General features: G+C 36.3%; 1 protein-coding gene across 2 annotated transcripts; it reads right to left on the bottom strand.

The window, feature by feature from the left end:
- Positions 1-931: 931 nt before the first annotated feature.
- Positions 932-9,389, bottom strand: PTPLA (protein tyrosine phosphatase-like (proline instead of catalytic arginine), member A). 2 transcript variants are annotated; one of them, XM_009709807.1, is made up of 6 exons: positions 9,277-9,389; positions 8,037-8,055; positions 7,867-7,949; positions 5,071-5,192; positions 2,620-2,798; positions 932-1,137 (listed from the first exon to the last, which is right to left on the bottom strand). In XM_009709807.1, the coding sequence occupies exons 1-6, from the start codon at positions 9,370-9,372 to the stop codon at positions 1,055-1,057; spliced, it is 582 nt and encodes a 193-aa protein (XP_009708109.1). In that variant the 5' UTR covers positions 9,373-9,389; the 3' UTR covers positions 932-1,054. The 2 variants fall into 2 exon arrangements, with proteins under 2 accessions (XP_009708109.1, XP_009708108.1); XM_009709806.1 differs by having other exon boundaries at positions 935-1,137; positions 7,867-7,955.
- Between the last annotated feature and the right edge of the window lie 3,422 nt (positions 9,390-12,811).

Below are 12,811 nucleotides of genomic sequence, written 5' to 3'. Positions count from 1 at the left end.
CCCACTCAGGTATCATATAGTGTAATATCATCTGTAACTTTTATTAATATACTGTAGATCCCTCTTGCAGATTATTGAAGACATTAAATAGAATTAGGTCAACACCATATAAACAATTAATGGGGAGGGAGCAATTAAAATTGCACAATGGGATGATTCAAAGCACAATCTGTATTTTAAGACGCTATTTCAAATATATTTTATCCCACTTAGCTATTTATAAGAAGTTAAATATCTCACTGTAGCCACATTTTCTAAATGCAATACCATAATTTGTCTGCATACGTAACTAAACATAGAACAGGAAACATGCTGACAATCAGTCTTCCTCTGCAAATGAGTCCCATTCCAGCCACTGCTCAGAGAAAGATAGGCACATCAAGTCTACTCCTCAGCACAAACTTTTAACTGGTTAATATTACATCTATTATTCTACATATCTTTAAAATTACAAATGAAAATACAGAGAGATCTAAATTTCCACTGACAATCAAGAATTCAGCTCCTTTCAAAAGTTATTCTGGAATTCTACAGTGTGATCCTGTAACTCAAAAAATGTTGAACAACATGCTAACAGTACTTATAACTGGAACGGTATTATTTAATATAAAGCTTAAATAACATTTAAGCCACCTAGTCTATCAAAAACATCATTACCTAATTTATGCTCTGTTTTCCAGAAGACTCACTTTCAGTACAACTTATCAGTTCTCCTTCTGTTCTTGATGATGACTTATCGGTCATAACAGAACTTTCAGAATAGAAAGCACAGTAGCCAACTATTCCAATTCTTAAAGCTATTTGTCAACCTATTGAAAATCAGAAAATAATTTGTCTGAAGAGATGAACAATTAGAAATCAAAGTGAAATCAAGAATAAAAATGTAAGTCTGAAGATATATCAACTGTAAAAAGAATACAGTCCATGCTATTTTATGCACAGTTGTTTATTCTTGTTCCATGTTTTAAAACTTGGACTCAGAAAAATCACAGGAAGTTTTGGGTTTTTTACCCTCTTTTTTTCCATTAAAAGCACCATAGTTACACTGCTTGATTCAATCGTCCTTTTCCACTATCACTTCTCCATGAAGCACCCTTCTTCTCTGCCGCAGCATGTGGAAGTAGAGTTGTGGAAATACTTGATCAAAGCATAAAAGAAAGCAAATTAGATGAAAAAATTCAACAGATCACATAACAGAAAAATACAGTTTTGCAGAATGATGAACTGAGGAAAAATTATGGCAAACAGTGCTGCAGTTGGTTAAGGTAAGTAATAGCAAGTCATGAACATTGCAGTGAATTACAAAACAATAATTGCTTAGAAGTCAGACAAGGCCCCCTGAATGTATATGCTGTGTTCAAGGAACTTCCCTCCAACATTTTCTTTGTATAAACAGGCCTTAACCACTTTCCAGCAGTGCCCGAAGTCTTCAAATCTGTGCTAAAATAAGCATGTTTGAATTAAGACTTTGAGGAGGATACAAATTTACCCTACTTGTTCAAGTCTGAAGTGAGGAGCTCCCTCTCTCCTGGCCCTCTGTAATCTATTAGATTACTGTCCTGCTGATAGATTTGATCCTTATATTTAATGGATAGACAATCAGATTTATTCCTGAAGCATTAAGTTATATAAACAATTGTAAAACTGTTAGTAAATTACAATAGCTTAGGACATTTTTTACTCATATAAATCTCTCTTGTTAGCCTTCATGATTTCTTGTGACAAAAGCTTTCACAGTGTGTGGGCATACTGTGGAAGTCCATGTTTAAGGTCAACTTCTTAAACAAATACTTTTTATGGATGCAGATCACAGACCCTTTTAACTTCAGTTTTCTTCCTTCTCAATGCCTCTCCCTAATCTCTTGCCTTCTTTCTAGCCTCATTGTCCTGATTATCTAAAATATTCTATTTGCCTTGTTTGGTCTAGCCCCATTCATGGTGCTGTATCTGAAGCAAGTTGCTTTCTCCTTGCCTACACTGCTTAGGTACCAGTGGAAATAACACTAAGTGAAAGACAGACAGCCTCTCTAATCTTAGCTCTGGTTAGCCAATTGATCTGTGGCTTCTGGTATCCAGAAGTACAAGGACGATCTGATTAAACCAGGGACTGAAGGATGTTCAGATAGGTTTGGGGCATAGATTTCTGTGAAAATGAAATCTTGGAGAATATTGCTCCAAGTTTTTCCAAAGCATGCTCAAATGGTGATTTTCAGAGGTGACACGTAAATGGACATTAATAGCAATAAAAACAAGGCAAATCTCTGGCACAACTTGCAGGACAAATTTTAAGCCATTGCTTCAAAGTGGCAGAGGCACTAGAAATTCTCAGCGACACAGTTACAGACATTTCTGCGTGTAAGCAAAAAGGTTTCTTACTCTGTTCAATTCTTAGAAATGTTTTTAGCATTTTCACTGAAATTTTTAACACAGCTTATGTTCTGAGGCAGAAAACAGGACAGAAAATTACAGTCTAACCAATTAAATCAGAGCAAAGTTTGGAATAACAGAAAACAGGCTTTTATAGTAGAAAGTGTTCAGCGAATTTAACTACAGGCAGTGTTTCCAGCATTGCTGATAATTACTATGTTGTTAGCATTACTACAGTTAAGTAATACTTACACGGCACATAGGAGAACATGACAATAATAAGGAAGTAATAGTAGTCAAAGGAGACATTATATTTGTTGGGAAGTCTCAGTGAAAACATTCCTGTTTTCTTCACGTAGGGTAAAGCAGCATATATGGTTAGCAATTCACCTGCAACTCCAGCAGGATACAAAATGATAAAAAAGTTGTATCTGTATTAAAAAAAAAAAGCTCTTGTGAGAAACACCTCATGAATTTAAAATTTCCTTTTGCTATTATTAGTGACACAGCAATGTATTACAGTAGTTCCTGCACCAAAATCAAGGACCACATCCTGACTTGGCTCAGAATACCAGTTTCAGTTACTTTGGATAGCATTGCTTAGGTTTACAGAGAATGCATTCCTCAGTTCTTTTATTTAAAAACAGTGAAGTATCAGAATGTTTGTATGTCTTTCTAATACTAAACAGTAAGAAATCCACAAATTTGTAGTCTCCAATAACTACTTTTTTAAATTTACTGATCTTGCTCCTGTTGTCCCTGACAGGATTCAGACCAGGACTGGACCCCAAATTCAGATGATCCTACACATCTTTGTTGCAGTGCCCGCACACTGGGTATTTAACTCTATGGATTATAATTTTTTAGGAAGATAATGGAAACGTTGAGAAACATCAGAAGCCTGTTTTATCCACTGCCACATAAGAAATCCAAATAATACTACGTTTACCACTAACGGAAATGGAAATTAAAAATTAAAGAAAATTAGACTGCCAGAAACTTACAAGATCCATTTTAAAATGGGAAGAAAATGTTCAAATAAAAGGTGAAGGCATTCAGTTTAAAGAAAATGTGGTTTGAATGCCATAGGCCCCAAAGATGGTGACAAAATGAAAACCATAATCAATAGGGTTTGTGCTGTCCTTAGGCACAGTACACCACGGAGACGCAGTTTCTCCTAAGGAACAGCTCTCAAGTTCATGCAGGGAACAGCAATGAGAGCTGTTGGACAGAGAGAAAGGTACAGCGTGCACTCCGTGAGCAGGAGAGATTAGATCCAAACCAGCAGCAACCAGACATGAAACCCTCCTAGGAGCAAATGGGCTTAGAGTCGTCACACGTCAAAGAACAGATTAGGGAAGGTATAAGAAGGAGCTGATGCCATGATCTACACACAGTTTGTCTCTATGCAGTGAAAAAAATACCAAAGTAAAAATTCTGAACTAAAATTTAGAGCACACCTATTCCATTAACAATGGATAGACAATTATAAGCTAAAGATCAGAAATTTCCAGCTCCCTTGGAGTAATGAATTTACGTCCAGTTGTGCTGTTTGATTACCCATTAATCTTGATGGGATATTTTGGACTCTGTGAAAAGACAATACATTTTCAAATGTTTTGTTTATAATACATTTCACGATATATCTCTGCTGTGAGAATGTCAGTTTTCCCTATTGTCTATTGCAAGGAAACAAAAATTCCGTCATTCAAGACACGCTGACTTGGTGGCAAAAAGTGTATCTGTCAATGTAGTACTTTCTGAATGCATTTCTCTTTCTGAAGCCTACATAAAAAATTATTAATGAAACCAGACCTGATTATTTTTAAGTTTGCCATTTAGCACTTAAACATAACCAAGCCTACCACCTTAAGTATTAGCAAAAAAGAGAGTGTATTATAAGAATGGACTATATATTAGACGTATCAAAGAAGTGCATTAGAAGCCTCAGAACTGCATTATCTATAAAGGAAAATAAACAAACACACTCTTTTAAATAAGTCACCTGAATGTAGGTTAGATATTTTCCTTCTAACAGTGTAAGTCTGTCTGTCTTACATGTATGTTTCAAATAATGACTACAGAGAATACTACTCTTCCACTTGAGTCTCCTGATAAACATGCAGTCTCTGTAATGTATGTTGATCTAGTGGCCAACCTTAAGTATGCTCCAAAATCAAAACAGTTTTGATATGGAACACGCTTTTTGTGTGGGCTAAACTCAATATTTAGCTTCACTACACAGATATAACCTTAGAAAAGCTCTGATAAAGCAGAACTTCTCATGAAGTAATAATATGCATACAGATTGAGTGACAACTCCCATGTTTTCAAAGACCTGAAATCCACAAAGACTAGTACAAGTGCTTAATTTTGGGCATTGTATTCATAAGCATCTTAAGGAGTCATTCTCTAAGTTAAAAGATGACTCCAAAGACAAAGAAAAAAATTAAAGTAAATGAAAGCAGAGTTCAAAGCGTGAGACACAGAAAGCAAAGAACAAATCACACCCCAAAATCTCAGCTAAAATATTTTTAACATTTTAAACCAAGTAACAACGATCCCAACTACAGAAAGCAACTGACTTGCACTCTGCTGACACATAACCAAAGCTCAAACATCTGCTCTCCTGTGTGTTAGCTCAGCATGCGTGAAACTAACATGCACAGAACCATGAGAAACTGAAGTGCAAGACATCTCCACCTGGCCCATTTAATGAAGTATGGCAAATGGTTGAGCAGGTTGAATGTGTAGAAGGAATATCGAGTAATCTCTGTCACAGTCCATACGACCAGAAAAAGAATAACGCTCTCCTCATTCTGGATCTGCAGAAGTATAAAGAACCAACACTTTCTTCATCCTTAAGCTTATTTTCTGTGCAAACTGCAACAGACTTCTGTTTAACATATATGGAACAGAACTAACATCTTGTAAAGAAAGAAAATTTTGGCATAAAGTGATATGCTGAAACCATTTCCATGTACAGTTCTTTATCATATGCATTTACTAACACAGACATTTTGCACACTAAGCAATCTTTATCCATTACGCAAATATCAAAATATAAACCCTATAATTAACCTTATTCCTCCTCTTTGTTCTCTATCTGCATTTTCACTGTGCTATCTAACTGTCTCCCTCTTTTTATTTGTGGTTGATTTACTGGTTTATTTTCTTACTCCTCAAAAGATCAAGAAGAAAACAATGCTACAGAAGATACGTTCCTTTCACAATCAGTTTTTACCTATTCTGCATGTCACTACTCTGTCTCCTAGACTCTCTTGTACCTTCTATCTTGCTTCTTCCTCACCGTATAATCACATCTCCATGAAACTTTAGACAAAAGGAATTGCTTTGCATAATTTACTAACTGGAAATTGATTGCAGAAGATCAAATTTGGCAGACTTCAGGGAGCTGTAAGGTAGTTAAGGAGTTGGAGGACAGACGGATCACTAAATGAAGAGTAGTTGGGAGATCTGGAGCTTTGGGTAAACTAACTCAACAGTCCCGTTTACGATTTAAGTTCTGAGTCATTAAACTGCCTCATCGGTAGATAGCACATCTCTCTGCTGTTTCAAAACATTGGTTCTTTTTCACTTTAAGTGAGCAAATAAACAAAAGTCCCCAAATACAAAGAAGGCACATGGGAATCTATTACAAACACTACCTTCTGAAAAGAAGAATTACATGCAAGTAATTTTGTTTTCTTTAAAAGGGGAGGAATTTTGTAATACACTTCCATGCCTGAAGGCTGAAAAGCTCCAGGGATGTCTGCGAAAGAAAATAAAGTAACACAAGTTTTGTTAAAATTACAAAAAAGGGAAATTATTTTTTAAAATAAAATGCAACACGGTGACAAAGCTTAACACATTTCAAAGATGCTGAAAATCCACAACTCTTTCAAAAGTCAAGAAGAATTATAAGTGCTCATGACCTCATAAAATCGCACCCTCAGTGTGTCAAAGAAGGTGCACTTTTAGTGAAAGAATCTCACCAAAATCACAAAAGAGAAGGAGATATAAAAATACCGCTAAACTCACAAACAAATAGCAACAACTGAAGTGCAAAGACATCTAAACAAATAAGCAAATGTAAAGACAGAATTAGGCTGTTCTTAGCCTCATGCGATTAAAGACAAACATTGATAACCCAAACTTGGATTCATGTCACAGTGCTAAATCCAAGTAGAAGAGCTTTAAATAAGTATGACAAGAATTCCTATCTGTTGCCTTGCAAATCTCCAGTCAAGTAGAGAGATCTGGGTCTGGCTGTTATCACTAACGTGCTTCTCACCACCTAAAGTGACCCTCAACATTCAGGCCTGCTAAGCAATAACAGCACGAAATACAATCAGACATACATTTAGACGCATTTTTTCTTGGACACAGCTTGACCTACTGTACTGAAGACAGAGGAAACAAAAGAAATGACCGGATACACTAAAGATTTAATCCACTGCAGATAGTAACAAAATGCAAAAGTGCAGTGCTATATTCCAGCATTCATGCAAACATTCAATATAAAAAACTTGTTAATCTTCGAGACATTTTCCCTTAAGGAGAAAATGAAAACACTTAGCTTAGCAAAACAAATAGACAAAAAAGCTATGAAAAGCCTATTCCATTTTAAGAAAAGCAACAGTAAAGGAAAAGATGAAGTGTAGAAAACGAGTCCTCTGTGAACTGAAACAGGCAGGTGCTATGATAGCCCATCAGCAGAAGGGCATATGCCATCTGCTGGTGAGACAGTTTAATGGCTCAGCTTTCTAAGTTTAAAGAAATGCAAGAGCACAGACTCAATATCCATCATTTAATTCTTACATGCCCTTCACAGAAAGCAGACCTCAGAAACTGAACTGGATGTCCTATCTACCAGTGGTAAGCAGTCTGCTTGTTTCATTCTGCTAACGAATCACGAGACTTACCATAATCACCTACAGCCAGGCAAATAAACTATGATCATTTATACAGGACCTTAAGTGTCACAGTGGCATGCTGGATACTTGATATATTTTTAATGAAAAAAATGCAGTATGCATGCCATCAAATGTTAAAATTACCATAACATTAAAATCTTGAGAAGGTTCCTAAAATAAACTGCAAAATCACAACCATGTTTATCCAGGTAAATTCCATTTAAGACATATTTTCATTTAGATTAATTCAGTAAGTGCTAATTTAAGTTTCTGAAAGGGAACCAGTAACATTGTGGTAGATTTGCTGGTAAATAATAACAGTAGTCATTGATTTCATTCAGGCAGACCACAGCCGGCACGATGCCGAAGACAGTGCTGATTCACAGCTAAGACCCAGACTATCTTCTGGGTAGAAGCACATAAATTCCATCCTGTAATCCCAACTTGCAAAATTGCACTCAGGTATGTAAGTGTTCCCTGTAGGAATGTCATTAATTTTTAAATTGGTCTTCCTTGTGAAAGAGAACTGTATTAATAGGTTCTCCTTAAAAACAACCAAAACACGACTTGCTCACACACATACCTGTTTTATACTATGTGCAATGAACCACACCATGAAGATTCTTGAACTCACTTGGACCCCAGTCACAAGCACAGATGTGCGAACTATTCCTTAAAAAGAGAAACATGTTATCTCTGTTCCACAATGAATTTTTTAATTAGTTACAGGAGAAACTAAAACAAAGAACTCACCAACTGCACAGTGGACTACCTGTAAATAAAAACAAGTTAGAGGTTACTGATGAACAGTATGTTACTATCTACACTATAAACATGGCCTTTTGATATTAATATAAACCTAGGCTTAATTCTGAAGGAGAATTGGTTTTTTATCTCCAACTATCAGTCTTTAAAAGAAATACACATCAGAGCCCTGACAACCAATGCTGTGTTGGGCTCAGCATCTGATCTATGCAAACACATGAAAGGGATTTATTTTCCTAATTAATCGTATATATTACAGATTTAGATACTTACAAAGCATTTATTTTTTTCAACTAGTAGGCTTCTCTTCCATTATCTTCTTCAAAGAATTTTACAGGACAATGTGGAGGGAGTCAGATAAGAGATGCTAAACACAGCAATTTTAAAATGTTCTGTATTCATTACAGATTAATAACATTATTATAATTTTGCCAATGACGGCTATGAAGCTTCAGATTTATTGTATTTTCTGGTCAGTAATGTTTAGCAAATACAGTGCTTTTCATTATTTTGACAGATTTGAGAAGAATTACTTATTGTAAAATTTTAATAGCATAAAAGCCTATATACAGGTGGCCACATGACTTTAATCGCTGCTTGAACTACAGAACCTGCAGGCAGATTGAGAAAAAGTTAAAATGTAAATAGGCACTCACTGTTGTGCCTGGGAAAGAACTGTAAGTGCTCAATATACCCAACAGTTTCATTCCATAGATGTACCATAAACTGCGATCTCTAGTGCACCATTGGCAAAAGTTGTATTTAGAGAATATTTTGCACAACTTGCACAGACTCTATTATAATGGATTATATGGGGCATGTGAATCCAGTCTGGAAGTAAGCAGGAGCAAGAAAGGCACAGAAGGATAATGAGTCCAGTATAAGGAACAGTAAGACAGAAGCTATCATCTCTGGAGGAGGAGACGAGATATCTACTACGCTAGTGGGTTGATCTGCTGGCTGGAATGCCTTCAGAGATTTTGCCTTTTGAGTTAAAGACTCTCAAATCAAAGCAGTTCCCAGGCAATACTTGATTTAAAGAAAGATTAGATTTAGGTTTGAAAAAATGTGCCCATTTGTTTCAACTAATCATCTCGCCCCCCAAAAAAACTTCATTAAATAATAAAGTTAAAAGGACTTTAAGTACTAATATAATATTTTAGGTTAATAATGTGTTTTGCCTATGGTATGAAGCATCTAGTAAAGCAAACTAATGTTTAAAATTTACCTCAAGCAAAGCAAATGTCTGGAAAAATTTAAGCGTCTTTTGAACGCTTCTGAATAAGCCTCTATGTGTTCCTTTCTGTATATAAAACCGCACCATGGCAATACCTAATACCAGCCACCTACAAAAGAAAGAGAATGGATACATTTCAAATTAGAAATCTAAAAATATCCATCCACTGTAAATAATTTAGTAAGTATTTTCTTCACAGAATATCTTTGCTTCTTCATTTGTCAGTGTTCTTAGGAGATCATTAAAAATATCTTTAGACATAAATATTATATAATGTTATGTAAACATTAGACTCTTTTATCTCTTTACTTGGAAAAGGATAGAGAATGACTTGTTTACCTTCACAGAATTGACCTGAATTGAGGGGACCCCCCAAAACCATGGGTCCCTCTGACTTTTCACTAGCAGTGACTACATATTTTTAGTACTAAATCCTCATGCATCTTTACTGTGAATTTCTGTTATTTGAAAACATGGGATGAACTGAGCACCAAAGACACCATTTTGGGTTGCAGGTTTGTATAAGTAAAGGACCTGAACCTATGCACATAATTTTTACATTTTTCATGGCCCCCAACTCATAATTTTCAGAACTGACTAGTGATCTGAATGCTTCTGTTTGTGATTGTCCAACTGAAGTTACCATCACAATTCAGTTTTCAAAATCGTTGAGAAGCGATCTTTGAAAATCAGACTCCAAAGTGCTGAAAGACGGGTGCTCTATGCTCCTGGCTTCCAGAGGCAGGTATATTTAATTGGCACATTTGATGGTGTTAGCTCATCTTTTTATATTTTTTTAAAGAAACTGAACAATGATACCAACTGATAATCCTTCCAATGTAAAAGAAAGAAAGTAAAAGTATCTTTTAATCAAAGTAAAATTTGATATAAAACTTAAATTGAGATCTTAAATGGAAATTGAGACTAAAAAAAATAAATCCTAAACTGTAGTGAGTTGATTCCCACCACCTAGCCCAGACCCAGTACAACAACCCAAGGCATGCGCAATCCCTTCTGCATAATTAATCCATGTTTATATAATTAAGATTTTCAAAATAGTGTACTATACGTTCCATCCTTAATGCAGAGCTATACCACATTCTCACAAACATCATGCTAGTGAGATGCATTGACACTTCAGGTTTCAATCCACAAAGACTAAGTACAAAAATTCTTTAATACAGATTTATAGGCATAACCAGAGCTATGGATGGCTATTTTGAAAGTTAAAAATAAAAATAAAAAAATTACAATAACTGTAGCTTAACTTCTTGTCTGATATCGGGAACAATTACTCAGTCCTGTCTTTCTACATAAAGCCATAGCAAGCATGCTGTACAGCGACATGAACTCTGGCTAAGGAAAGGCCCAAATGACAAAGCAGAAGGGTCTGAGAAATACTCAGAGGCAGATTCAGAAAGCATATAAACATTCAGAGAAATATTCATATGAACATCTGGATAAATATTTAACACAACTCCTGTTCTTATACTCTTCCCTAAACATAAGGTATTGGCTAACATTGGAAACAGGGTACCAGGAAATACTGATCTTTGGTCAGACCTGTTATGCTGTAACGGCCTGAGAGTCACACAGATCGTGACAGCTCTCTGTTCGCCTCGGATGGCACGTACTGTAATATCGGTCCCTTAACAACTCTTACACACAGTAGCTACTGCTACACAGTCACTTGGCATGGCCCATTCCAGCACGTCATGACGGCATTTCAAACTCATAAAGAGTCAGTCAGGCTTCCCCACACTGTAGGAATGATTCCTCTCCTTGACCCTTTCTACTTTAAGCCTATGAATCTGATGTGCCAGGGCTCCAAAATTTGCCCCACAGAAATGTTACTTAGATTTTATAATGGATTTTAAATCCGAGTGCCTCAATTTGAGGCTGTCTCCCACCACTGTGGAAACCAGTAATTACTGGAATATTGCTGGTAGTCCTTCACAGTAAAGCTGCCACGTTTTATAGAGTTAAATGTTTGACAAGAGGAAGGTGACAGTAAGTTTACATCCAGCTGGCAGCACAAACGGTGACAGCAACAGCTCTATCCTAGCCCTAGACTAAGAAGTCGTAATACATCTAATAAGTCTTCTTCTGCACTTCATTCTTTAACAAAAGGGTTGCAAAGAGAAGTAATCCCAGACTACACTCAGAAGGAAAGACTGCAAGCATGTTTTTCTTAAATAAACTTTTATTTGGACATGAATTTCTGTAGATCGATTTATTTAGTTGTCACTGGCTTTGACTTTGGATTTCAGGAAAGCCCTTGTACTGAGTATTGCAAATCACCAGGAAATGGAAAACACTTTCCGTAATAAAGGCAGCAAGACTTTCAGTAAGACTGGGTACTGATCTGTCATTTTAGTCCCTTAAACCTTTGGTAGAAAGAAAGGTAAGCTAAAATTTTTTATTAGAATGGTTGTTAACATGCAATTCCATATTAGTTTGTTAAAATTCTAGAAACACTTTGCTATATTGCACTGTCTGGACAAACAGACCAATATACTGTCCTAGTTACTGATTTATCCTATGTAATGCCCCTGTTAAGTATTGCTCTATTTCAGATGTTTATTCTTCTCTTAAATTGTACCTGTAAAAGATTGTAAGAATTTGTTCCTATCTCTTATTTCTTTGTTTCCACATAAAATATGCAATTTTGCCTATCTTAGTCCCTTTTGATATTAACAGAAGATGGGAGAGAAGGAAGTGGGAGATACCAAATCAGCACCTAAGGTCAAAACTAATATGGTTCGATAATCTTCTACAGTCATATAAAAGTCAGTGGTAAGAGTCAGTGTTCATTAGCAAATTCACACATGGAGCATGAGGCTGGGAATTCAATGAGGTAACATTAACCTGCCAGCCAGAAAAAAATTACACTGAGTAAAAGCACTTTTCAAAAGGTGCTGCTGCAGTATACGAACAGACTTGAATACGTGTTCAAGATTCACAGATGCTAGTGAAAAGAAAGCCATTACAATCATATTCCTGGCTTTCTGCATTAGTGCTTGAACTTCTGCTTCAACTACAGCATATCAGTTTTGCTCCACCGGATTCAAAGGGCAGAGAGTTCACCCACTGGTAACTAAAGTAAAATTGTTCTCATGATGAATGTCAGTCGAGAAGTTATAAAACTCTTCGTTCTTAGTTTTCTTTTAAGGATGGGGAAAGTAATAGGGTTTAGGTTGTTTTTTTTTCCCAAGAGTTAGTGAACAGGACAAATTTTCAAGAAGTGAAAATACGTGCTTCAAGCACGAGCAACATAAACCTGAGTGCTCTTATGATCTGTTATTCAAAATAAATACCCACTTTCCTCAAAGCAAAGCATCGCAGCATGAAGCACTAGCTCAAACCAGCCCCTTGGGTTATTACAGCTCTGTCCCCCTCCACCCGCCCCCTGCTTATCAGTAAATGCCAGCGGGCTCCGAGGACCACGCTCTGCTTTGGAAATTTCTACCTCGCAAGGAGCCGGTGCGAGCTCTGCTCGCTTAGATCCAGGGCTCACGGACCTGAA

The sequence above is a fragment of the Cariama cristata genome, unplaced genomic scaffold (genome assembly GCF_000690535.1).
Source record: "Cariama cristata isolate BGI_N322 unplaced genomic scaffold, ASM69053v1 scaffold9881, whole genome shotgun sequence".
Taxonomy (NCBI): domain Eukaryota; kingdom Metazoa; phylum Chordata; class Aves; order Cariamiformes; family Cariamidae; genus Cariama; species Cariama cristata.
Note: the sequence above shows the minus strand (reverse complement) of the source record. Positions and strands in the feature narration are given on the sequence as shown.

What these genes read in the sequence shown, in the direction of transcription:
- PTPLA (XM_009709806.1), bottom strand. Translation starts at nt 9,372, where the DNA reads ATGGTGCGGTTTTATATACAGAAAGGAACACATAGAGGCTTATTCAGA. An exon ending in TTGCACATAGTATAAAACAG is followed by an intron (nt 5,193 to 7,866) that starts GTATGTGTGTGA and finishes ATACTTCTGCAG; the next exon opens with ATCCAGAATGAGGAGAGCGT. An exon ending in TACTTCATTAAATGGGCCAG is followed by an intron (nt 2,799 to 5,070) that starts GTGGAGATGTCT and finishes TTTTTAATACAG; the next exon opens with ATACAACTTTTTTATCATTT.